The sequence below is a fragment of the Anthonomus grandis genome, chromosome 4, assembly GCF_022605725.1.
Source record: "Anthonomus grandis grandis chromosome 4, icAntGran1.3, whole genome shotgun sequence".
NCBI classification, from domain to species: domain Eukaryota; kingdom Metazoa; phylum Arthropoda; class Insecta; order Coleoptera; family Curculionidae; genus Anthonomus; species Anthonomus grandis.
This window is the reverse complement of record NC_065549.1, coordinates 36983765-37007808: the sequence shown is the minus strand read 5'-3', so window position 1 is coordinate 37007808 and position 24044 is coordinate 36983765. Positions and strand designations below refer to the sequence as shown.

Below are 24044 nucleotides of genomic sequence, written 5' to 3'. Positions count from 1 at the left end.
CGGATTTATCTGTTTGTGTCTCAAATAAATAAACAAGTTAATATTGTTATGAAAATGTAAATACGTTAATTATTCTCATAGATTTGTACTGTTTTGTATTTAATTTGCAGTTTAAGTTGATTAGTATTTAGGATTCTACTTACGTTTAGTTTATTATTTCCACCACTTTAGTTTTTAGTAGTTCATCTTGCTTGAGGGCTCCATTTGGCCCCCGATTTAAGTTATTTAGTAATTTTATGGTAAATACTGGTAGTATAAATTGTTTGGATATTGTATAATTAATTGCTTTAACTTTCCTTCAAATCCTTCTAAGAATTTCCACATTGTTCCATGGGTCTTTAAAAGGGATCGCGTTTCGTAACATTTAAATCCTTTTTGTTGCTTAGCTGGGAAACAATTAAACGACAGTCAACGCAAATTAGGTGGAAGTTTTACCTTTATCAATAAAAAGTGTTTGTTCCTGATATAAAACTGTATTCCTGGAGTGTGTTTAGGATATATATCCCCACAATATATAATAATAGGTTTCCAACTTAAAATTAAATGCTGGAATTCAATATGAAAGTGGACAAGTAAACTAATGGCTTAACCTTCATTACCTAATGAATCAGGCAAAATAAATTTTATTAAACAAATCAACATACATTAACATAAATGAGTTACAAATAAAAAATATACTACAATGCTATAAAATTTTGTTCATATTTTACCTGTTTTTTTACTACATTTTGTTTGAGTATCTTCTATTTGTTCCTTAAATATTTTCGTTTTCTTTCTACCAAATACCTTCCAAACCGAAACATAAAAATGGTAAAAAATATCATCCAGTGGTAAACTAGGTTATAGTAATGAATAATTTTTGTTACATCTTTCAGGCTAAATGCTAAGGCGGCGTATGAGAAGAACTGCATTTTCAGGAATAGCATAATAATGTAACCCAGTTTTTGTGGCTAAAAAATATTAAATTCTATAATTATACTTTTTTTCAATATCCTATCTTAAAAATCAAGTTAGAATTTTAAACCCATTTATTTAGTTTTTTCATAAAGATATTTATTCCGAAATTTCTAAATATTCTTTGACTATTTTTTTGTTTTTTAATTATGACTTTATTTTTTTCTAGATTACCGACATATATTTATAATTTTTTTTTCAATTTTTATCTAATTTCATGTATGATTAAATTGTCTTTTAAAACCTTTACACCCTAGCCCATGTTGATGTGTGTATTTTCAATTATAACATTTTTAATATTAAAAAAATACACAATATAAACTTACCACATAAAATTCATCACTTAGTAAGATTTCTACCCAAATATCTTCCACGATTAGTCCAAATGGAATCATACCAACTGAAATGTAATACCCAGAATGGACTCCATGCCATACACCTGATACAAACATTGTTGCGAATGTTCTATATTGTTTGTTGGGAAATCTATGGACAACAAATGAAAAATTGTTACCTACTTAAAAATTAACTTTTTTACGGCTTAATGATAGTATTTATTTAACAAGTGTGTAAATTGAATTTTTCCTTATGAATGAGAATTTTGTCATTTCACAAAAACGTGATTTTACATACGAATACAAAATTACTCTCTTTAAAAAACTTTCCTACTACCAAAGAATAAAATACTAAATTACTTATCAAAAACATTGAAAATAGTCAAGGCTAATTGTACTTTTAAACAATTAATTAATTTATAATATTATTTCTTAAATAGTCATAATCAAGTCACAGGTCTCAAACATATTGAATATAATGGTGTACTGCAATGGTTTTGAGGAGAATGTGAAGGCATGGTCAAATTGTTAAAAATGAAGTGAAGTTCAAAATTAAAAATGTCGTTCACACAGTTGAGCAATGGACCTACAGATAGTAGATGGTTAGAAAAAGTTGATTTCGTTTCCGTGATGTTAGAGTCTTTATGCTTTTTATACAGGCTTAAGTGTTTTAATAACCTAGTGAATTTGACGCCCAGATTGCCCCACATAACCCGCGTTGCAATCTTCGCCGAAGCTCAATGAATAAACTCCCAATTTAGTTAAATTATCTTTTTTGCCCTTAGTATTAATCAAATGATTATAAAGTGTTGGAAGTCTAAAACGAAATGGAAACATTTTGATTTTTAAAAAGGTGGGGCCAATTTTAGGAAATTTTAAATTGTGCGTATCTGGTTTTTTCTGTACTATGATATAAGACAATATTTTATATTTATTGTAAAGTTCAAAAAATTATTTATTTATTGAATTAATTGGAAGGGCATTAATAATCGCAATATGTTTTATTCTGTCTAGTTCAAGTCAAAGTCATAATCAACAAAAGGTGTTATTCGCATAAAACGATCTTCCATAACACCATACATTACGGTACTGTTAAAAAAAAACAATAATAAGAAGCAAACAGTTAAATAAAAATAAATATACAGTCAACTTAAGCCTACTAACACAACCCAAACGTACAGCATTGAGATGAGAAAAAAAATTAAGTTAAGTAAAAACTTGGTGTATTGATTTTTAAAAGAATAATGACCAGAGCCAGCCACCAGTATGCGATGGAATTTCTCAATAATTTGTATTGAGAAATTCCATCGCACGGTAGGCAAAGCAGTTTCCAAATTTTGTTGTGCGATGAAAGGGAATATCAAAATTATCCACATTTCTAAGGTATGTAAAGTGACATAATGTATGTCAATAATAAACATTTAAAATACAATTTTCTTATTGACCTCCACTTTGCTATGTTTGTATATCGAATTGTAAAACACAACTCTCCATCTTCTCTTACAGAATACTTAACTGCTAGGGTCACTTTACATACCTTAGAAATGTGGTTAATTGATTGATAATTGAAATGTGATAATTGATAAATGACGGTATAATGGAGTGGTGGGTTAAACTTGCGACCTCCATAAGCAAAACGCATACATATATTTTGAGCCAATTGTATTTTAGTTTCAAACTCTTCTGTAAGGCAGATGTAGTAAGCCAAGTTACAGTAATCTAGCTGTGGCAGGATTAAGTATTCCACCATATATACTTTTATATGGGGGTATACCATTTAAATACGCTTCAAAGTATGCAACTATTTTCTAATTTAACCTAGGCTGTAACTTCAATAGGTACTGAGATTCCTATGCTTAGGATCCTTATCTTGAACACGCTGTATATAAATATTTCTAGATTTTAATAGCATTGTATGCATTTCTGAGAAGGTACAGTGCTCATCTATATTTTATAATAATTTAAGGTTAATATAAGGCAGTGAGAAGAAAGAAAAATATTTTTTTTAAAGTTGCTTTACTTTTTGCTAATACTGTAAATAGCTAGTGTCAATTTCGATCGACAAAAATATCAATTATATCAAGATGCAATAAATTTGCTGCAAGTCGTTGCACGTTTTAGTAAACGTGAAAATAGAAATATATTTATCAAAAATTAAAACTGTTTACCTTTTATAGATACATGTGGCTAACCAATATTGCACTGTCATGTTCCAATTTTTCATGCCCTGTCTAAGAGTTGGCTCGAGCTCAGTGCCATAGAAATTTATACTGTGGACTGTCTCATAATCATATTGTGTTATCTTTAAATCAGACTCTGCCTTGCTGAAAAAAATAAAAGAATAATATAAATCGATATTTTTTAAATTAATACTTAACAACATATCAAGACTACAGAGAAGATAATAGTTTATAATTTTTTGGAGATCACTTATCACTTTTAACACGCAATCTGCTATGTATGCCGTAAAATTCTTATTAATTTCTCAGCCCTAATCAATTAATCATATCAAAAGTTCTAAAACGGTATAAATGTGTAAAATAAAATAAATAAAATGTGCCTTATTGCTTATTATCAGCTATTTATATGTATAATATATCTATAGTTTCATTTTAGTCAAAATAAAACTAAAGACACAAGTTTAATTAAACTTATAAATTTTAAAACTTTGGCTTATCTGTCAAAATTTTGGTTCAATCGGTATTCACTACTTTATTAAATAAAAATTAAAAAGCAAAAAAAAAGACATGCAAGAGCTTTAAGATTGCAAGAACAGACGATGACTGGAATGATGATAAAAAGCAAAGAAATAATGTAAATTCTGTTTTAAGGAATGAAAAAGTCAATTACTTTAACAAAAACATTGATCAATGCAGGGGTAGTGGAAAGAGGATGTGGTCTACATTGAAAACAATAGTGTGTAGCCGAAATATGGAAGCAGATTTGGCAGGTATAGACTTTGGGACATATTCTAATAGTCTGGAAGAAAATATAAATCACTTTTATGGCTTAAGCCTACAAGAAATTTATGACACAATATAATCTAAAACACCAGGAAAATGCACATTCGAACTATACTAAAATATACTTAAGAAAAAGTAATATGACTTAAAAAACCAAAGTACTCACGATGAAACACTTAGCATCAAAGTGTATCTGGTTAGTCATAGGGTTAGGATAGATCATAGGGTTACGTTATAAGTTAGGTCATAAGGTTTCCACTTTTATATTTAATTAATATATCGACACGACACGAAGTGTCGTAAAAACTTCCATAAACTTAAAAAGATTATTGTGAAAATAAAGATATCTTATATGAATTCCTTAATCTTTGTTGTTTGTCATTTATGTTAATGATATACAAAATTGTTTAACCAACTCATTTGTGAATTTATTTGCGGATGACACTTTATTATCTGTTTTTGGTAAAGATTTTGGACAAATTACCCTGATCTTAAATAAAGAACTTCAATTATTGTACGAGTGGTATGAAATGTATGGTGATCGGCTCTAAGGTTTAATATCGAAGCTTTTGTGCTTTTAAGATAAGACTAGTGAAAAATGAAGATAATACTGATTTTGTTTCCAGCAGATTAATAATTAACATTCAGTAATCATGTTGATTTCATGTATATAAATTTTGGGAAGAAAAATAGAATTTTCTATCGTGTGTCTACATTTTTCTCAGTGTGCTAAAAGGTTAGTTTATAGTAGTATTATTTGTTCTTATTTTTCTTATTAATGTTCATTATTCATTTTATGCATAAAGGAAGATTAACTGGCTACAAATACAACAGAATACAATTATGGATATTTTGTTAAATTAAAGTAACCGACCTATTTGAAATCCTCGGAAAAATCTGCATGAACCCAATTTAAGATCAAACCAACATTTTAATATTTCCATGGTAAAAACAACTACATTGCAGACATCAAAGTTTTATAATTGAATTTGCTCATAGAACTCTCTACCTGAATAGAATAAATATGCAAGAACTTTAAAGCTCTCTGTAAGAGTCTCAATATATGCCTACAAAATTTGAACTAGTCTTACTATTATTATTATTATTAAGATTTTGCCTAAATAAGTTTTAAGCCAGACAGTGACTAAATAAATGATTATGTATTTATTTATGAAATGTTCCATCCAACCTCGGCTGTGTCTAAAGACGTTAAACATGTGTCTCATAAGATTACGTAAAAAAGGCGGGCGCTTATGCCTATCACAAAGTTTACTAGTTTCATAATTTTTGAATTTTCAGAGGCAAGCTCATAACCATTGTTACCACTTAATTTCATGTTAGATTTTTTAGGTTTGAATATTGATGTGGTGTCGGTTCTAGAAGGAACCCCTAGAACTTCTGCAGGGTGAAGATATACTAAATGAGAAACTTCCCCTAATAAAATACAATATCATAAATATGATTTAATAAAGGTAATATACAGTTCCCTTGTTACATCCCGATTTAAAGTAAAAGAGCCCTTTTTAGTAGGACACTAAGTTTCCGCAACAATATTCCTTGATTCAAGCAGTCAAACGATTTGGAAAAATCTTACATATTTTTTGCAAAAACTTTATCTTATTTAGCTTAAACAGTGGCGTAACGAAGAGGTCCAAGGCAAATTCCTATGCAAATTCTTAAAAAAGGGTTTTCTCCCTTTTTAATTTAAAATTTAGGCTTTAAATAAATTTAGGCAAAAATAATAGTTAACTACAATGTCTTCTGGAAGCCAGGGACTTAGAAGTCAGGTCCAAACCGAAAAACTTGCATTTTTGCTTAAACCAATTCCAGACACATTGATCGCCATTTTAAAAGTCAGCAGCTTAAGGAACTTTTGCTGAACTCTTTTCAGTAAGTCAATATCACACTGCTAAATTCCAAATGCGGTCTAAAATATGAACCTAAGCAACACATCATATATATCTTTAGATATATATTTATTCAACGATTTATTAATTTTTGGTTTTGGTGTAATTAACAACCGTATATGGTCAAATTATATTTATTAAACTGTAGAATATACGTATATCATAAACAATTCTGTTTACAAAATATAGAAAATTTCGGCAGTTAAAAAAGTTGACACAGGACTTATATATCTAGTTTTTAAACTCGATTACTGCACCTAGAATATTTGATAAAATGACTCCGATATCACATACATTCCACTGTGTAGGATACGATATATTTTTCATAGACGTATATATCTAATAATGTAATAATGGAATATTATACGCAGAGAAATCTAGCAAAAAGTAGAAAATGCATGAACGTATATGAAACGCCTCATTAAGCTTATTTATTGAAATGAGCATTCCCAAAAAAGGTTTTTATTTATTTACGCAAAAAACAATGCCTCAAATAAAAAAAGAAAACTCAATAATACAAATTTGCTCAAAACTAAACAGGGATTTAAAAAATAAGATTTATGTTGGAAAAATGCAGTGGTGTACTTTTACGATAAACTCCTTATGAACACTTTTGGTAAAAATTTTTTTTTCTTGTACGTCAAAAAATGCCCCCTGATGCATGAAACACAACTGCAAACTTAAAAAATATCTACATTGATAGTTAAGTTATTTTATTTTTTTTTAAGTTTTAACACCCTGTAGATCCGAAAGTAAGACGTTTAAAACATACATTCATATAAAAAAAAAATCTTATTTTTTGTTGGAGAATCACCCTGTAAATTTTGTTGGTAGAGTTCCTGGACACCCAGTATAATATACCACAGTTTAAGTTATGTTGGAAAAATGCAGTGGTGTACTTTTACGATAAACTCCTTATGAACACTTTTGGTAAAAATTTTTTTTTCTTGTACGTCAAAAAATGCCCCCTGATGCATGAAACACAACTGCAAACTTAAAAAATATCTACATTGATAGTTAAGTTATTTTATTTTTTTTTAAGTTTTAACACCCTGTAGATCCGAAAGTAAGACGTTTAAAACATACATTCATATAAAAAAAAAATCTTATTTTTTGTTGGAGAATCACCCTGTAAATTTTGTTGGTAGAGTTCCTGGACACCCAGTATAATATACCACAATTTAAGTTTAAATAGGTATCTTTATTATAAATTTTATATCAACAAATATTGAACGATTAAAATAAAGGTTTTACACCGGTTTTCTATAATTAAAAATTCAACATTTTATTGATGGTAAGTAAATTTGTTTAGAAGTTCATTTTATTAAACACATTTCGTAAATGTCTTTAAATAGTATACAATATATCATACCTACACGTTTAACTTCTATGAAATAATAAGTGTATATTATTAACATGTAAGAAACCTTTTTGTTAAACGTGAATAACGTAAACATAATATTAAATTCCTCAACGTATATCACGCAGTCCTCTTAGCCGATATTTATCATTGAAGTTTAACCAAAAATTAAGTTTTATTTAACTGTCGTGTGTTGCTTGGGAAGAGTATAGAAGGCGAAAAATCTTTACTATGAGAAATCAATCCAAGCTACTTGTAAGCCTGAAGCATACTTCGATGCTAATTTATTCACCAAGAACAAGATTTCTTTTACCTAAATCGAAAATTTTGAGTGCTTTTACTGTAGCACCTCTTCACTTCACTGCAGGCAGCTTTTGATTCTGGTGGCCCTCTAACTCAGCACTTTGGTTAAGGCAGTTTTTTTAGTCTTTTGGGTTTTTGAGTGGAAACTTCTTATGTCCATTAGGTATTCAAAGTTACTTTTAACATTTTACAAACATTTGAAGTAATTCCTATGGATTCGGAGCTCTAGAGCCTTCTATACATTTACAGTTATGTTCATTATATTAACTATTTCTCTCTGTCCCGAGAGTCCTCTTCTTGTGTCTTCCAGGTATCTAAATCATTTTTAACGTCTTACACGCAGTAAAAGTCATTCCTCATGTCTTCCGGGCTCTTCCGTGTAATAGAGAAAAGTGGAGGTAAAAAGAACTTTGCTCTGGAACACTTATTGTGACAGGGTCTAAAGCGCATGGTTCGAATCATTATTTCACATAATGTGTAATATAATTTATAGTCATTACTAAAATATAATAAAATATGTTTATGAATTAAATCTTGTCAATCCCTTACCAACCTTTTCACCTAATTTTTCTTATTGAAAAACATTGTCTGCGAAGGACAAGTATTTGTTCTTGCCGCACGTACGTCTGGATGCGGTTTTAGTCCCTAATGCCATTTTCTTTGTCATTATAATGGTAATTCCTATTTTAACTTATCGGTTGGTCTAATTATATTCCTGGATCATAGCTAATGCAATAGCAAGCAATATATAATTTGCAAAGATTATGTTTAAGTGCTTCAAGTACCCCTAGATGTGGTAAGACAAAGCCTCGGAAAAAGTCTAATTTTTTTCTGTAAAATACAAGAAATCCTCTGAGGATCCGAAAAGATATAAATAAATATTTCAGTTGCCTGTAAGATATTGAGAATGGCTTCAAATGCCTGGTAATCAGAAGAAAAATACTTTTTAGAGTGCACAGAAGACATGATAGAAATAATTTAGGTTGTAAAAAATTAATATTTTCTAAATATCTTAGTTAAGAAAATTACTCTCAGGTGTTCCAGAAAGCAGTATTCTAAGTCTCCTGCTTTTTAATATATTTACAACAAATATTCCAAAATGCCTGGAATATTGTAACTGTCATCAATATGCTGATGGAAAATGGTCATCAATATGCTGACGACTAAATCTGCTTAAACCCAATACAAATAAGATCACGGAAATGTTGTTCTGCAACGAGAACGTACGTGACCAAATAACATAAAATTTAAAATTTAGTCTAGGGTGGTAGGATTGTAGAATTCGTGATCATCGGCAAAAAATTTAGGGCTTGCTTATCATATAACTCTTTAAAATTTAAAGACCACAATATAGCGTTTTTTCCGTTGGTGTAGGTGTAAATTAAAAAACTCGAAGCACAAAAATGCAATAGCAGTCCTTTCAAAGGGCCCACGTTATACTGACGCATCAAAGCCATCAGCTTTTTCAGACCTATTATTTGCCGCGCATACAAGGCATTTTTTGCAGCATTCCCTTACGTCTGTCTTTCTATCGGCTTAGTAAAATCTTTCCCTTACTTTTTGTTACTTTAGGATATCCTCCTGACACACCAGCATGGATTTCCTCTAGCAACTCCAAAATCTGACAGTTAGGCAAAACGGTTTGCTTTTTTTCTTCTTTGCTGTCGTGGTCAACTATTTTCCGCCGCAAGAATCCATCTTCCAAAATTAGCGAGTGTGAGTTATGCCTAATATGACATAACCTTGAGAGAATACTTAGCAGTTTCTTTCTATGTTGTCTTGTTTCATTTCTTTATCCAGTTTAGGACTGTCTGGACATCGGTATCTTCCTCTCGGTCTTCTATAAGAACCCCATTTTGTCAAGTATCATCGACGATGGTGGTTCTTAACAATTCAGCATATTTCCAACCCTGCCCAATGAGAAAGTTGGATCCAGTCCTCGGGATAGGATCTTCTTGATACGGCTTGCTGAATGACCTTTCTTAGTTTGGCAAGAATGCAACTAGTCCCTTCTGGACAGTTTCTTCTTATGTGCCCTGCACTCCAACTTCAGCACATTCCGGCACTCCATAATCCACATTTCTGACACTCCAACTTCCGGTCCTGGCGATTACGTCCTCCATTTTGTTGTCAATTTTGTTCGTTGCATGAAGTGCAGGTACATATTAAAATTCCTCAGCAATTTATCCTAATTTTATATGTTTTTTGATGAAGAGTATTTATAGTTGTGTTTAGTCTCAAACTGCGTAAAAAAGTGGATGCTATATGTGTGTTATAAATTCAAAAAGAGATTTAATATAGATTTTCTGTAATTGCCAAATTGAAGAAAACCAATAGCGAATATTCTATGTATAAAAAAGGAAAAAGATGGTAATATGGAATGGTACATATTTGTTTGCACAACAGAACCATATAATGCTGCAAAACTTGCGAATAAATTCCAGTTGGGTTATTCTCTAAAACAAGATTTCATCTTCTTTTCATTATTTTATTATATATTGACCCCTTTTGGAATATTCTCTGAGAAAAGTTAAATGCTTGTTGTGACTAAGCCTACAAACACATAGCAGCTAATTTTGAATTCTAATTTGCTTGGGATTTATTAAACTCACCCACTAACTACGTAGACATCTATTTATTTATTTCTTTATTTATTTTTCTTCCTCTGGAGCGACTATGGATGAAAAATTCAACTTCAAATGCTGTGCTACAAAAACCCATAGTTACTATGTATGCTTCAGCTGTTTTAACTTATTCCATCGTAGTTGTCTTAACAAGGACCTTAAAAGTCATCAAAAACTCGATAATCATAAAATGCTTTGCTCTACTGGTTGTATAGATTCCAATAAAATTAATATAATAAATTCCAAAACTGAACTATCCGAACTTACAGAGAAAATTATGCTAGAGAAACAGCTATACTGCGACATTAAGTTTGAATTAGACTGTAAAACTAAAGATCATACTTATGCCCTTAATGATAAGGATGCAATTATTTCTAATCTTTAAAAACAAATTCAGGCACAGGGGCTGGAAAATAAAAGACTAAATGCTACATGCCTGAACCAGCGACGCATGACCACTGTCCTGGAAGGTGAGGCTGAAGAGAGTGAGAGGAAGATGGTGGAGGCTCTAAAAGTGAAATCTGAAGAAGCTTTAGACTTGCGACAAGAATTAAATGAGCTACAGCATAAAAATTACATCCTGGAGCTAGAAATTGTTTCAAAATCTGAGACAATTCTTAAAATCGATGCAGATATTGCTGAGATAAGTAAGTTAAGCTAAGAGATGGATTCTACAATAAGAATATTAGAACGGGATAATAGAACATATCTACTGGAAATTGCTTTGTTGAAGGGCAAACTGGACACCCACCTTGGAGTATCTGCAAGCTGTAAGCCTGGAAATTTCAACAGTGCTACAAACATTTCTGGAAGTACTATGATTGATCCAGACCACCAAACCTCTCTGCTCTCTGCTTCAAAAAATAAGTGATGTAATAGAAGATTCAGGTCTAGGTGATAATAGAATAAAACGTCGTATTATAATTTTTTGGCTTATAACTGTGAACTGTTTATAAATTTAAAGATAGGATCACTGAACATTTTAAAACTAACACATATAATCTTCAAACTATTGTAAAGCCCAATGCATACAGCGAACAGGTTACCGAGAGCTTGCATTGTGTAACCAAACACCTTTGTTTTAATAACGTTTTAATCTTAAGCATTGGGTCAAATAATTTTACAAAACGCAAATGCCCTTCTTTCTTTATGGTTCTTTATGGAAAACTTATATTATTCTAGTGTCCACGCCTTTCATCAAACATAGCAGAGAAGCCAACAATCGTATTTACAAATTTAATTGTAAATTGAGCGAATATGCTTTTAAACTTAAAAAATGTACTCCTAGGTAGGTTTCATACATCGATATCAATAAACCGGACTTTCTAGAAAAAATAGTGCATAGTATATCAAGTCTTGGTGCTAATAAAAAAAATCGATACAATCAATGCTGACTTGACAGAGGCACCTAATTTAAGTGTTAATGATAGAGTGTTTCTGCCTGGTTGACTGGGTTGTGGTAGCAATAAAATAGCAAAATCCCAAATTATCAAGTGGACATGAACACATCGCCTGAACATCAGATCACCTTTTATCCTACCATATGTCCAGATCAAATTACTTAAGTCGCGACCAGTCAAGTATTGCAAATCATAGTATAGTAACGACAACCAAGGATTTTAAAATTAACAGCACAATCACCAATATCAACTTGTTGGTTCTCAATATCCAATTAGTAAGAAATAAGAACGACGAACTGTATTTGTTCTTTAATAGTATCGACTTTCCTGATATTTTAATATTAACTGAACATTGGCTTGAGTGTAGTGAACTGTTTTGTCTTGAATGTTATGTAAATGTCTCTAAATGTAACAGAACAAATGCAGTCCATAGCGGAACTTTAATTATGGTTAAGGAACAGACCTTAGATTAATTATTAGATTTTGTAAATTTTGATAGGTTTAATTACTTGCTAGAAAAGAAATACTTTGAATTCTCTATGATATTTTGTACAAAAAAATAATATGTATATCGTTGGTCTTTATAGATCTCCAGCTACAAGCTTTCAAGTATTTCTGATTAAGCTGGATGTAATTTTGTCCAGTATCTCGATGAATGCGAAAGTTGTACTGTTAGGTGACTTTAATATAGATTTCCTTGAACCTTCCGGAAATTATTTAAAGGCGTTACAGAATTTATTTATCTCATTCAATATTAAATTGCACATTAATAGTCCCACTAGGATTACTGCTTGTTCGTCTGGACTCGATTATCTTTGTTCAAATCTACATACAGTTGTAGATTGTAAAGTAGTTAGTGCGGGTTCTCTCAGGTCAAGTCTGTAGCCTTAGATTCTTGTATTCCCTCTAAAAGGGATAAGTGTAGGTGCGGCAGAATGTTTTCTCGCAGAAACTATGCCAAATTTGAACTATTATGCAATCAGTGTAACTGGTACTCAATAAAAGTTGCAACCAAAAATATGAGATCTTTACATTACATAATTCTTACTTTATGAATTACTAGAATGAATTACAGATCTGCTCTGAAAGGGGCTATATCTCTTTATTACTCGGGGAGAGTTGAAAATGCCTCTAATAAACAAAAAAAACATGGAGGATTGTCAATTCTTTGCGGGGTAAGGGTAGCTACATTGCAATACCTAGTTTCTTAGAACCTGATTATCTAAATGCATATCTAACCTCTCAAAGAACCTCCCGCATACCGTGCCACCTGATTATTTTCTAACACATATCAGTGTACCAGAAACTTTTTCTTTTTACTCACTGATGCTGAGGAAATTAAACCTATATTCAAAGAGATAAAGGGCAGAACCTCGTCGGGATAGGACAGGTTGCCATTAAGTGTCATTAAAACTCACCTAATACCTACACCGGCCTTAGTTTGTTTAGCTCATCTAGTAAATAAGTCTTTTACAAATGGCCTATTTTCTCCTTGTCTTAAGAGAATGAACCTTGCAATTTTCGTCCTATAGCATGCATGGTGACATTGCAGCTTCGGCATTCTGTGATATGTCAAAAGCTTTCGATTGCGTGCACCATTCAACCATGTTATGTAAGCTGGAAATGTATGGCTTCCGAGGAGTCGCCCTGGAGTGGTTTTGCTCTTACCTGTCAGATCGTAAGCAGAGTTTTCTTTAATAATTCAAGTTCCTTTGAATTGCCTATTTCTTTTGGTGTCCCACAGGGATCAGTCTTGGGTACCCTACTATTCATAATGTACATAACGGATTTGCCTCGATTGAAAATTAGTGGACACTTCACGGTTTTTGCAGATGATACTATAATACTTTGGCATGACAGGGATCCTCAAAGGTTGAAGTGTGCAATTGTGGGCGATATACAGTCTCTGGAGGAATGGTGTAATTCCATTAGTCTCATGCTCAATATTTCCAAAACTAATATTCTGAATTTAAAGTGCAACTTGGGTGACATATCTTTGAACAATAAAACATTTTTCCATTCAGGTACTGCAAAGTTGCTGGGCCTGTACATTGGTGATTCCTTAAAATTTGAAAACCACATAATTCAGTTGAACAGAAAACTCTCTTCTGATTGCTATGCTCTTTGAATTATATCATTCAACCTGGGATTGGCAGTGGTCCGTATGGCATATTTCTTTCTAATCGAATCACATCTTCGTTATGGTATTCCATTCTAGGGGTATTGTTCAGAATACTTGTTTCACTCAGTATTCTTATTGGAAAAACGGGCACTGCGTGCTAAAATTCGACAGTCGTGTAGATCACTGTTCTTTAATCACACTGTCCTAACATTGTATTGCATTTTAATTCTGGAAATTGTGTGCTTTGTTCACAAAAAGTTCAGAGAGGAACTGTATTTTACTCAGCCATATAATACAAGACACATTTTTTGCTATCTTTACCTAACCGAGGTCTAAGCAAGTGAAAAAGTCCATAATTGGTAACAGAAAAAACTATTTAATCATCTTCACCACTCATTAAGAAAACAACACTGTGCGAGGAAATTTCGAAAAACATTAACGAAATCATATTATTCCTTGCAGGAATATTTTACCGACCCTCTCAATTAGTTAATAGGTTTGAATACATGTATGATTCTTTTTTTTAGTTTTGTTCAAATTTTTTTTATGTTATTTGATTAAAACTTCTATGTTCTACATTCGTTTAAATTAACCTTTAGTTTACCCTTTATTATTTTATATGCAACTTAAAAGTAAAAGAGTAATAAATATGCTTTGTGTATTGACTAACTTAGAAATTAAGATAGATTAGAAATTAAGGTTTAATAGATAAGGCTTTGTACACGACATTATTTTGTTAGTTACAAATAATGCTTTTGAGTTGAACCATAAACCTCCCTAATGCTCTGCTTTACTGATTCCTCAATGTCGCCCTCTCCTGGAATCACTTGCGAGAGGCTAGCCTGGACATTTTTGTGCTTTTGGCAACTTCAAATTCAACATTCAATTTGTACTAACACGGGCCGTTAGGACATCTACTAGTTTCGGGGGAATGTGATGCTTGTCTGACTTTACTCTTATTTACTTTTTATCGCGGAGTTAAAATAGGATGACTCCTGTTCTAGGAAAGATACTAGCTAGACTATTGTTCTAGAAGATTCGCAAACCTTCCATGTCTCAAGAACCATTGAGATAATGCGCGAATGACGAAGAACAGCTGATATATATGTGACAGTTAAGATTATTAGAATATTAATAATTTCATGAAGGACAAGTTGCTCAGTGCTTCAAAATCTTTACCCACACATACACATTTTACAAACAAAAATTATATACTTTACGCGTTCTTAGTTCTATCTCACTTTCATTTTTGTGATAATATTTTTACACTATTTCTTAATTGCAATTCCAAATCTTGCCAAAAGAATTGTCAGTTTTAAGTCTAATACTCATTTTCTTTAGTTATTTTTAGACTTAGGTATATAGGTCGGCAACTAGAATTATAACAGCGCTATGTCTCTATACTTGGGTTACCGAACAGATGGAGTGGTCACGTGATCGTTCTGCGCCGGAGGTGTGGCCTAGAGCCTCGATAGGGTTCATGACTCGGGGTTTTATTTAATTTTATTAGTCGAGCGGCTTTAGATCGTTTTGGTTGAATTTTCTGCTATTCGAATATTTGAATCTTCGCAATATTGAAAAGTTGAGATTGTGTTTATTTTTTTGTTAATTTGTTTGTTAACAAATAATGGCTGACGCGCCACGTACACCCCCATTGTCACCACCCACATACAACAAAGTGCAAAAAGTCCAGTTTACAGCAGAAGCAGCAGGTAATAAATATTTTTAATATACAGTGTGTCCCAGGATGAGCGAATTTATACGTGAAAATGACAAAAAATGTTGTGGTTAAAATTTGACCGTTTGGCATCCAGCCCTGCTTGATTAAAAAATAAAATTTAGCATATTATTATTTTTTTTAAATCAAGCTTGCCTTGATACGAACATTTTTTGAAATTTATAAGTAGGTAAAGTGGAGGGTAAAGTAGTAATTCTAGGCAAGATATAAAAAAAGTTTATAAGAAAAGGTTGTTTAGAATGCAAAATTATGCCCGAATACCGCATTTCATAATCATAGACCTACTTTGATTTTTACGTTTTGTGTACCAATGAATTTTTTTATTCATATTTAATTATTAGAGATTGAAATTTATAAAAATCAAAGTAGGCCTATGGTTATTAAATTCGGTATTCGGGCATAATTTTGCATTCTAAACAACTTTTTCTTATAAACTTTTTTTACATCATGCCTAGAAATACTACTACTAGAGTAGGTAAACTCAAACGTCAAATTTCAAGTACAAATTTTTTCGTAATTTTTACGTATAAATTCGCTCATCTTGGGACACACTGTACAGCGTCTGTCCAATTAATTTATAATAATTTTTAAAGAAAGCTAATTTTCATTAAAAATTATGTTTTTTTAGAATATACGTTTTACACAAGTTTTTTTTTAGGAGTTGGTCATAGTAGTGTTTATAACATTCTTCGGGAATATGACGTTTGTCCTCAATTTCAAGCGCCAAAACAGTACAATAGACCCCGAGCCATTTTGGATCATGTAGATGATGACACAAAATGTGCGATCCGCAGGACAATCCATCAATTTTTTTAAAAAATAAACCACTAACGATTCAAAAGATTTTAGCCGCAATTGAAGAAAACGACGCAATTTCTATTTCTTTTAAAAAAAGCACCTTTCGACGCTTACTACAAGAAATCGGTTTTAGGTAAGTTTAAATGGCTTTTAAGATAAATAAAACCCTCGATAAAACCGTTTTGATCATATTATTAATTTTCGTTTTTTTTTTAATTGCAGTTATACAAAAAGGAGTAGAAATTGTATGCTTAACCCTTAAGTACGGACACTTGTTTTTAGTACAAAACAGTATATTTTAACAGTAATACTGACAGGGAGTCTCGTAGACTCCTGTCAATATATATATAAATAAAAACTATAAAAAAAGCCTGAATGTCATAGTTATACATTATATCATCAAATACGTTTACCACACGTTTACTGAAAATACATGTTTGTATATTATTTACGAAAAACTAACAAAAAAAGTTAAGATATAAAATTTTCAATTTCCAAAACATAATACAACTTAAGGCTCCTTATTCATAGAATATGTTGATTAAACCTAACTGTATCGAAAACATTGATAACATTAAACTAAAGTAAAGCTAAAAATAATTTTAAAAAAATCTAAAGTTGAAGGACAAAAAAATCAAATGAAACAGTAGCTAATGTTTTAGACGTCTTCTGGACCATGACAACAGTTTATGCAACATTTACGTGAACACTGAAGGTATATGGGCTTTTTGCATGTTATACAGGTGTATGCAGTCTTTCTTCTCAATCGGGAAGGACAAATATAGCAGTATTTCCTGGTTTGTACACGTTCTTCCTGAAATGGAGGCTCCGGCATACTCAAAATTCGACGAATTAGACCTTTTATATCCCTGTTAACATATGAATTTTCTAATCGATCTCTCATATTATTCTGAATCAACTGAGATGCTAAGGTTTTAATGAAAGTGAAACGGGACATATCATTATTAGGAAAGGAAGCATACATTATAAAAGAGTTTACACTGCAAATATCGACAATTTTATAAAAAATTACCAATGGCCATCGTCGAGTTCGGCGACTACACGTATATTTAGCACATTTCTCATCCATGGCATCAACTCCTCCTTTCGTACAGTTATAAAAGGCATTTATTATATTTAGCAGTCTTTCCTGTTGCTTCATCAGTTGCTTCACAATGGTGCATAGTTGATCAAATTATAACTGCTTTTTTTTTTAGGAGTATGTGAAACGATAGTCATATTTTTTGTAACTCCGTAAAGCGTATCACCTTGCTTGCGATCTTTTTTAGGAAGAAGTTCAGGAAGAATCTCCTTTTTATTTTTTCTAAGGGTCCCCACAAATGTTAATTTATTTGCAAATAGGTGTTCGGCAAGTTCTACAGACGAAAACCAGTTGTCAGCAGTTATATTCCTATTGGAATTGTACAAACATTTGGCGAGCCTTATGACTGACTGGGTTGCTTTACAAAGTTTTTTCTCTTCATTCGTCAATCCACGACCGTCACTATCTTTGCCTGCATAAATATAGGCGTTGTATAAATATTGGGTTCTTGCATCTGTTAGTGCCATTATTTTTATGCCATACTTTTCTGGTTTAGAGGGAATGTACATCTTGAATCTACATCTGTCTCGAAATCCCACCAACATTTCATCTATGCAAGCATTCGCACCTATCGTATAGGAGTTTCTGGCATATTCAATGAATAAGTCAAATAATTCACTTATAGAAGCTACTGGATTTTCCTTCTTTCGTTCTTCCCTGTCATCTGAATCGTCGAATCGTAAAGCTGTTAACAGTATGAGAAACGCTCTTTAGACATTACTGCTCGAAAGACATCCCTGCCTGTACCATCAGTCGCAAAAATACTTCTAACGTCTTCATCGTTGGATTTGAAAATCGCAGTATATAACAATAAACCCAAAAGCGCCTCTAATTCCCTTATGCCAATGTCTACAAGCTCTGGTTTATTTTGCCGTTTATATTTTGTTCGCATGGAAGCTAATTTTTTGTTTGTCCACTTTAAAATCAGTTCAAACATCCGGGCAGGAAACAATTGACTGAAAAATGCCTTTGGATTAGTGTTATCACCTACAACAACACGTACCGCTGGTAAACGTACAATATTATGCGCTAAAGTACGTACATTTCTTGTGGGTTAATTTGTACTCCATTTGAATCTATTCTTCCCATAGAAGTATTTTTTTCTTTTTTCTCCATTTCTGCTACATAAATGGTCACTGTCTAGTTTTTTATCACTACTATTTTTACTATCACTATCACTGCTAGAAACATCCATCTTTTGAGTTTCATTATGGTGTTCATAATTAGAGTCATCATCACTAAGCTCTTGTTCGCTTGCTGATTCATGCTCTCAATGTACTCATTTTCTTCGGGTTCAATGTCACTATTATCACTGTCTAGATTTTCATACCACTTTCTAGCGATTTCTTCAAAGTTTGAGTCAAGAACACTGACTTGTTTGGATGTGCCAGGCTTTGAACTAGCCATGATAATAGAATAATAATAAAAATATTACTAACGTAAACACTGACACGGAGTCTACCAGACTCCCAGGTGCGTATAACTTGAGCAAAAAAAATTCCAAGATACAGCCACTTTAACACGCTGCAGGCAACTAAAAATGCGGAAGGTACTTGGCGCGGCAGACGCTAGAAAAATTTGTGGTAAGAAATCTATGTCGCGGAGTCTGCTCTCCATGTCAGTAGTTAAGGGTTAAAGAAAAAAATGAGATCATTTGCTGGAGACGACGTTACTTGCGGTCTATTAAGAAATTTAGAGAACAAAATAAAACCATTTATTTTTTGGATGAAACCTGGGTCAACGCCGGTCATGTGGTTCAAAAGTATGGAAAGACGAGACCATAACCACTGCTAGAGAAGCTTTTGTCAAAGGACTGTCGACTGGACTGACGTCACCATCTGGTAAAGGAAAAAGGTTAATAGTTCAGTTCAGTCAATAGTTAGTTCATTAGTAGGTTCAGATGAAGGCTTACTGGCTTTTGAATCCAAAAAGACCACGGACTATCACGAAGAAATGAAGTCTGAAGTTTTTGAAGCGTGGTTCAAAAAAATGTTACCTCGTCTTGCAGAAGATTGCGTTATTGTGCTTGATAACGCATCCTATCATACCAAAAAACTTGAGAAGATCCCAACGTCTGCAACGAAGAAGTCTGACATTTAAGCCTTGTTAGACAGTAAGGCAATTTTTTAAGAAGGTGATATGGTAAAAGCGGAACTTTTGGAATTGGTAAAGGCTAATCGAGGTCAAGACAAGTTTGTAATCGACGAGCTTGCAAAATCTACGGGTAGGATTGTTTTAAGACTACCCCCATATCACTGTGAGCTTAATCCCATTAAGCTCATTTGGGCTCAAATTAAGGATGAAGTAGGCAGAAAAAATACTACATTTACATTTTCTAAACTTAAATCACTTTTTGACGAAGCAATAAAAAATGTAACTGCTATTAGTATTATTTTCCATGAATATTTTTTATAAATTAGTTTAATTTAGTATAAATACACTTACAATAAACTTTTTTAAAAATAAAACTTGTCTGATATATTGGATTTTCCATTCATCAAAAAGAAAAACAAAAATTTTGTTTTTTTAAATAATGTTACCTAGGTAAAAATAATTTTAATTTTTTACCTAATTATAAACATAATGTGTAAAAAATGTATTAAAATAAATGTAGTATTTGTTCCTTTTTTAAATAAGGAACAAATATATACTTATATTCAATCTATAAATTTAAATCTCACAGGCCTACCAGCGCAGCCCCTAACTTGTTCTTACTTCTTTCATTTTAAAACGCATATTTAAAAAAAGATTAAAGCTACTTAAGTAATTCTCAAAACCAGATTATGATCATAAAATTATATTTTATAATGGCCGGGTTCATCAGAAATAAGCGCTCTCTGAGCGCTCGATTGTTGCTCAGGTATGACAATTTTTATTGGTCCTTACTATTATAGGCAAAACTTCCAGCGCTCGGTTCTGATGAACCTGGCCAATTACACCCTAAATGGTTGACCTGGTACTTATTACTTCAAAGGATTACCTATCCCTTTTCGGTAACCCCCAATATATTAACATATCTTTGCATAACAAAATACTTAAAAGGGATTATTATATCATTAACTGGCACAACCTCAAAATCGGTTTGGACCCATTTTACAGGCGACTATATCTGTTCGGTAATCCGACTATAGTAGATGTAGATGCTAACGCCTGGCGCTTTATAATATATTTTGTTAATTCGTAATTCTAATATATCATATAATTATTATTATTAATATCAAATCCCTAAGATTCTTTAATTTAATTTAAGTGACGACTTACCAAATTTCATCTAACTGATCAAGATTCTCTGTTGGTCCATGGCCGGGTCGACTTTTACAAAACACAGGATACACTCCCATCCCTCCCATAATACAAACGACCTCAGAGAGAAGGAGTCCAATATAGATCCGCATGCGAAAATTCAAAAAAGTTGGCCATATATACCAGTACCTGTAGAGAAATGATCTGGTTTTGAATTCCTCAGTTTGTGTGTACTACAAATTTTAAAAAGGTTTGAATACTTTTAAAATAGTAAATAAGTTTTTTTGAATATACAAATATATTCAGAAATTTAAATTATCACTAAATTTTAATTATTACTAAGCTTATTAAGTTTTATTTACTAACTTCTATTGGCCAGCAATATTCTGTCAACAAAAAGATACTGGAAAATATAGGTATCCATGGGAACACTTTTTCCATCGCTGCTTTTTTCGGATTGTCATATTTATAAAAGGGTCGATGCAGGTGTTCAAGGAAGGTTTTGTATTTAAAATAAGGCCCTAAAAGTTAAAGAGAAATATGATCTAAACAAAAGACTCACAAAGTTGAACAAAAAAATTATTTCACGTTTTTTTTATCTTGAATCTAAGCTTCGAAGCTATAACGTAACTTTTTACCAGTGACTTATGTAATATATTTCGGATTCACCGTGGCGAAAAAACCCACGGAGTTTGTATCATGGGAATGTTAGAAATATATTTTATTCTGTTAGGCGAAACTGATATTAATAAATGCAATACGTTCCCTCCCAATTTCTTTCTCTGATGTATTTAACTGAATGCCGGCAAGCTGTGTTTTCACTTTCTATTTCATCTCGCAACAGACGCAATTAAGAGGTCAAATGTCCAAACGCTCTTAAGCCTGGATATCACCCGCTTAAGGTCTGCACCACTTTAACTGAGTGTACCACCAAGGCAAACCCTGAGAAAATCTTCTCCCTCAACTTCCAGCAAGCTTAAGAGGCCACTCCTGCATCTGTTTAGCAACTATTGAGTAATTTAAGCAGACAGTATTATTGATGCGAGACAAAAGAAGTCAATAATTCGGAGCTTAGAGCATTCAAAAAGAGAACAGGGCCAAGAATCCTCGGAGCCTTGTGTCTGTAATAATCATTGAGGATGGTAGACATCACTGAGGTTTATACACTCTCTATCAAGGCTTTGAAAAAGCCAATCACATTTATTACAATTATTAATAAATGTTTGGTGTATGGCTTTTAAATCTTTTTACAGGATAGACAGCAGACACAAAGGTATCAGAACTTTCATGTTAGGACATAAGAACCCAATTGCGATCATCTCCTTTTTGACCTTTTTGTTTATGATATTGAGTTTTTGATTGACTTTTTAATTATTCCCACTTTTTTTCTTGATAAATTTAATAAGCCTGTAAAAATTGGTAGGCAGTTTCTATGCACCCAGGCTTAGCATTATCCGATACACAATTTAAATTATTATATTCGCAATTGACGTTCATTCGAACTTTGAATTAAATATTAGAACTCCTTTGCTTGATTTCGTCCATGAATTTTGTGCTGACCTGTGACTGTCACACTAGCTATTTCAGGGTACATCAGTATTCTACTTCTTTGGAGGAACTGGGCTCCTTCTAATAGAATGTGTTTAAATGATTCCAAATTTTGAAACGTTAATATCCAACCACAACCTTTGGCTGTGTCTGTAAACTTTTTGGATGAGCCTAAGGATTGATACTGTAAGGACATATTAAACAATCATCAGGCTTGTTGTCTAGTACTACACTGCAGACTTATTTTGGTTTCCTCTTTAATGTCATACAATTAAATAAATTGGACCCAATCATCACATATCCATAAGATATTTGCTCATATATAGCGCAAAGCCTAATGGTAAGAAAATTGCTTTAAAATTTACCGCACATATCTAAAAGTCCTCAATCTTCCCATTGCATATATTCCTGTTGCATTCATTATATGTTATGTTTATTATTTATTTATTTATTTAGCAGTTTATTTCCAACAGGCAAAGCCCAGTTACAGGAAAATCTACAATTAATGTTTTGAAAGTGTAAACAAGTATTAAATTACTATAAATTAAATAATAAAAATAAAGAAAAATAAGGAAAACTTAAATTACTATAGTAACATCATGTATATATCAAAATTAAAGGAGATGTAAATTAACATTAGAATGAACAAAGAAAGGGATTCATGGGACAAGGGAAAAAAGGAAGAGAAAAGGAATTATGGTAACTGTTGGTTTGGATGGAGAGATTTCTTTATGGAGCATACAAATATGTCACAGGTTGATGATACTGAATTAAAAATTCTGCACATTTGATATACGGGATCCTGAAATCTAATGTTAGTTCTGGCGCGATCTAAAGCAAAAGTGATATTTGCTCCAGAAGCAAATCGTGGTACATGAAATAGAATATCGTTCAAGAGAGGAGGAGAATTTATTTGATTATTGACCAACTTCCATAAGAATGTTACAAAATGAATGGTTCTCCTCATGGCCAGAGATTGCAGATTAAATCTACCTAACATCAGATCACGATCATGTCCCCCAACAGGATATATTCCATCCTCACGAAACATAAGAAACTTTAAAACCCTTCTCTGAACACTCTCGATGTAGCCAACATGGCATTCATAGAAAGGACACGACACCAAGGAACCGTATTCTAGTCTTGATCTAACAAAGGAAAAGTACAATAGTTTTATTGAGTTTGAGTTGTTAAAGAGTCGGCTATTTCGAATGACAAAACCCAGAAGTTTCAACGAGGAGGTCACTGTCTGTTCAATATGTGGCACAAATGTGAGCCTATCGTCGAATACAACCGCTAGATCTTTAATAGAAGTACTTATACAGAGGATTTGATTGTCTATATTGTAATTAAACAAAACAGGATCCTTGGTTCGGTGAAAGGAGATCACACCGCATTTCGAGATGTTAAGACATAACTGATTTCGACTGCACCACCCCCTAATTAGGTCCAAGTTACTCTGTAAGAACAAGCAGTCCAAGATACTATTGATACACCAGAATATTTTCAGATCATCAGCATAAGCTAGTCTAAGGCAGGAAATCAATTCTATAAGATCATTAATATAAAAGATAAAAAGAAGTGGGCCGAGATTGGATCCCTGTGGGACTCCAGAAGTTGAAACAAACGTATTAGATCTGCAACCTT

General features: G+C 32.3%; 1 protein-coding gene across 1 annotated transcript in view; it reads right to left on the bottom strand.

Moving 5' to 3' along the window:
- Nucleotides 1-585: 585 nt before the first annotated feature.
- LOC126735389 (lysophospholipid acyltransferase 7) overlaps nt 586-24044 on the bottom strand; it is a 31267-nt gene continuing 7808 nt past the window's right edge. Inside the window, exons 4-8 of the mRNA XM_050439358.1 lie at nt 21216-21370; nt 20868-21082; nt 3458-3613; nt 1281-1440; nt 586-950 (exon numbers count right to left, since the gene is read on the bottom strand). Of these exons, the coding sequence (XP_050295315.1) occupies nt 744-950; nt 1281-1440; nt 3458-3613; nt 20868-21082; nt 21216-21370 (893 nt within the window). The 3' untranslated portion in view covers nt 586-743. The remainder of the gene's footprint in view (nt 951-1280; nt 1441-3457; nt 3614-20867; nt 21083-21215; nt 21371-24044) is intronic.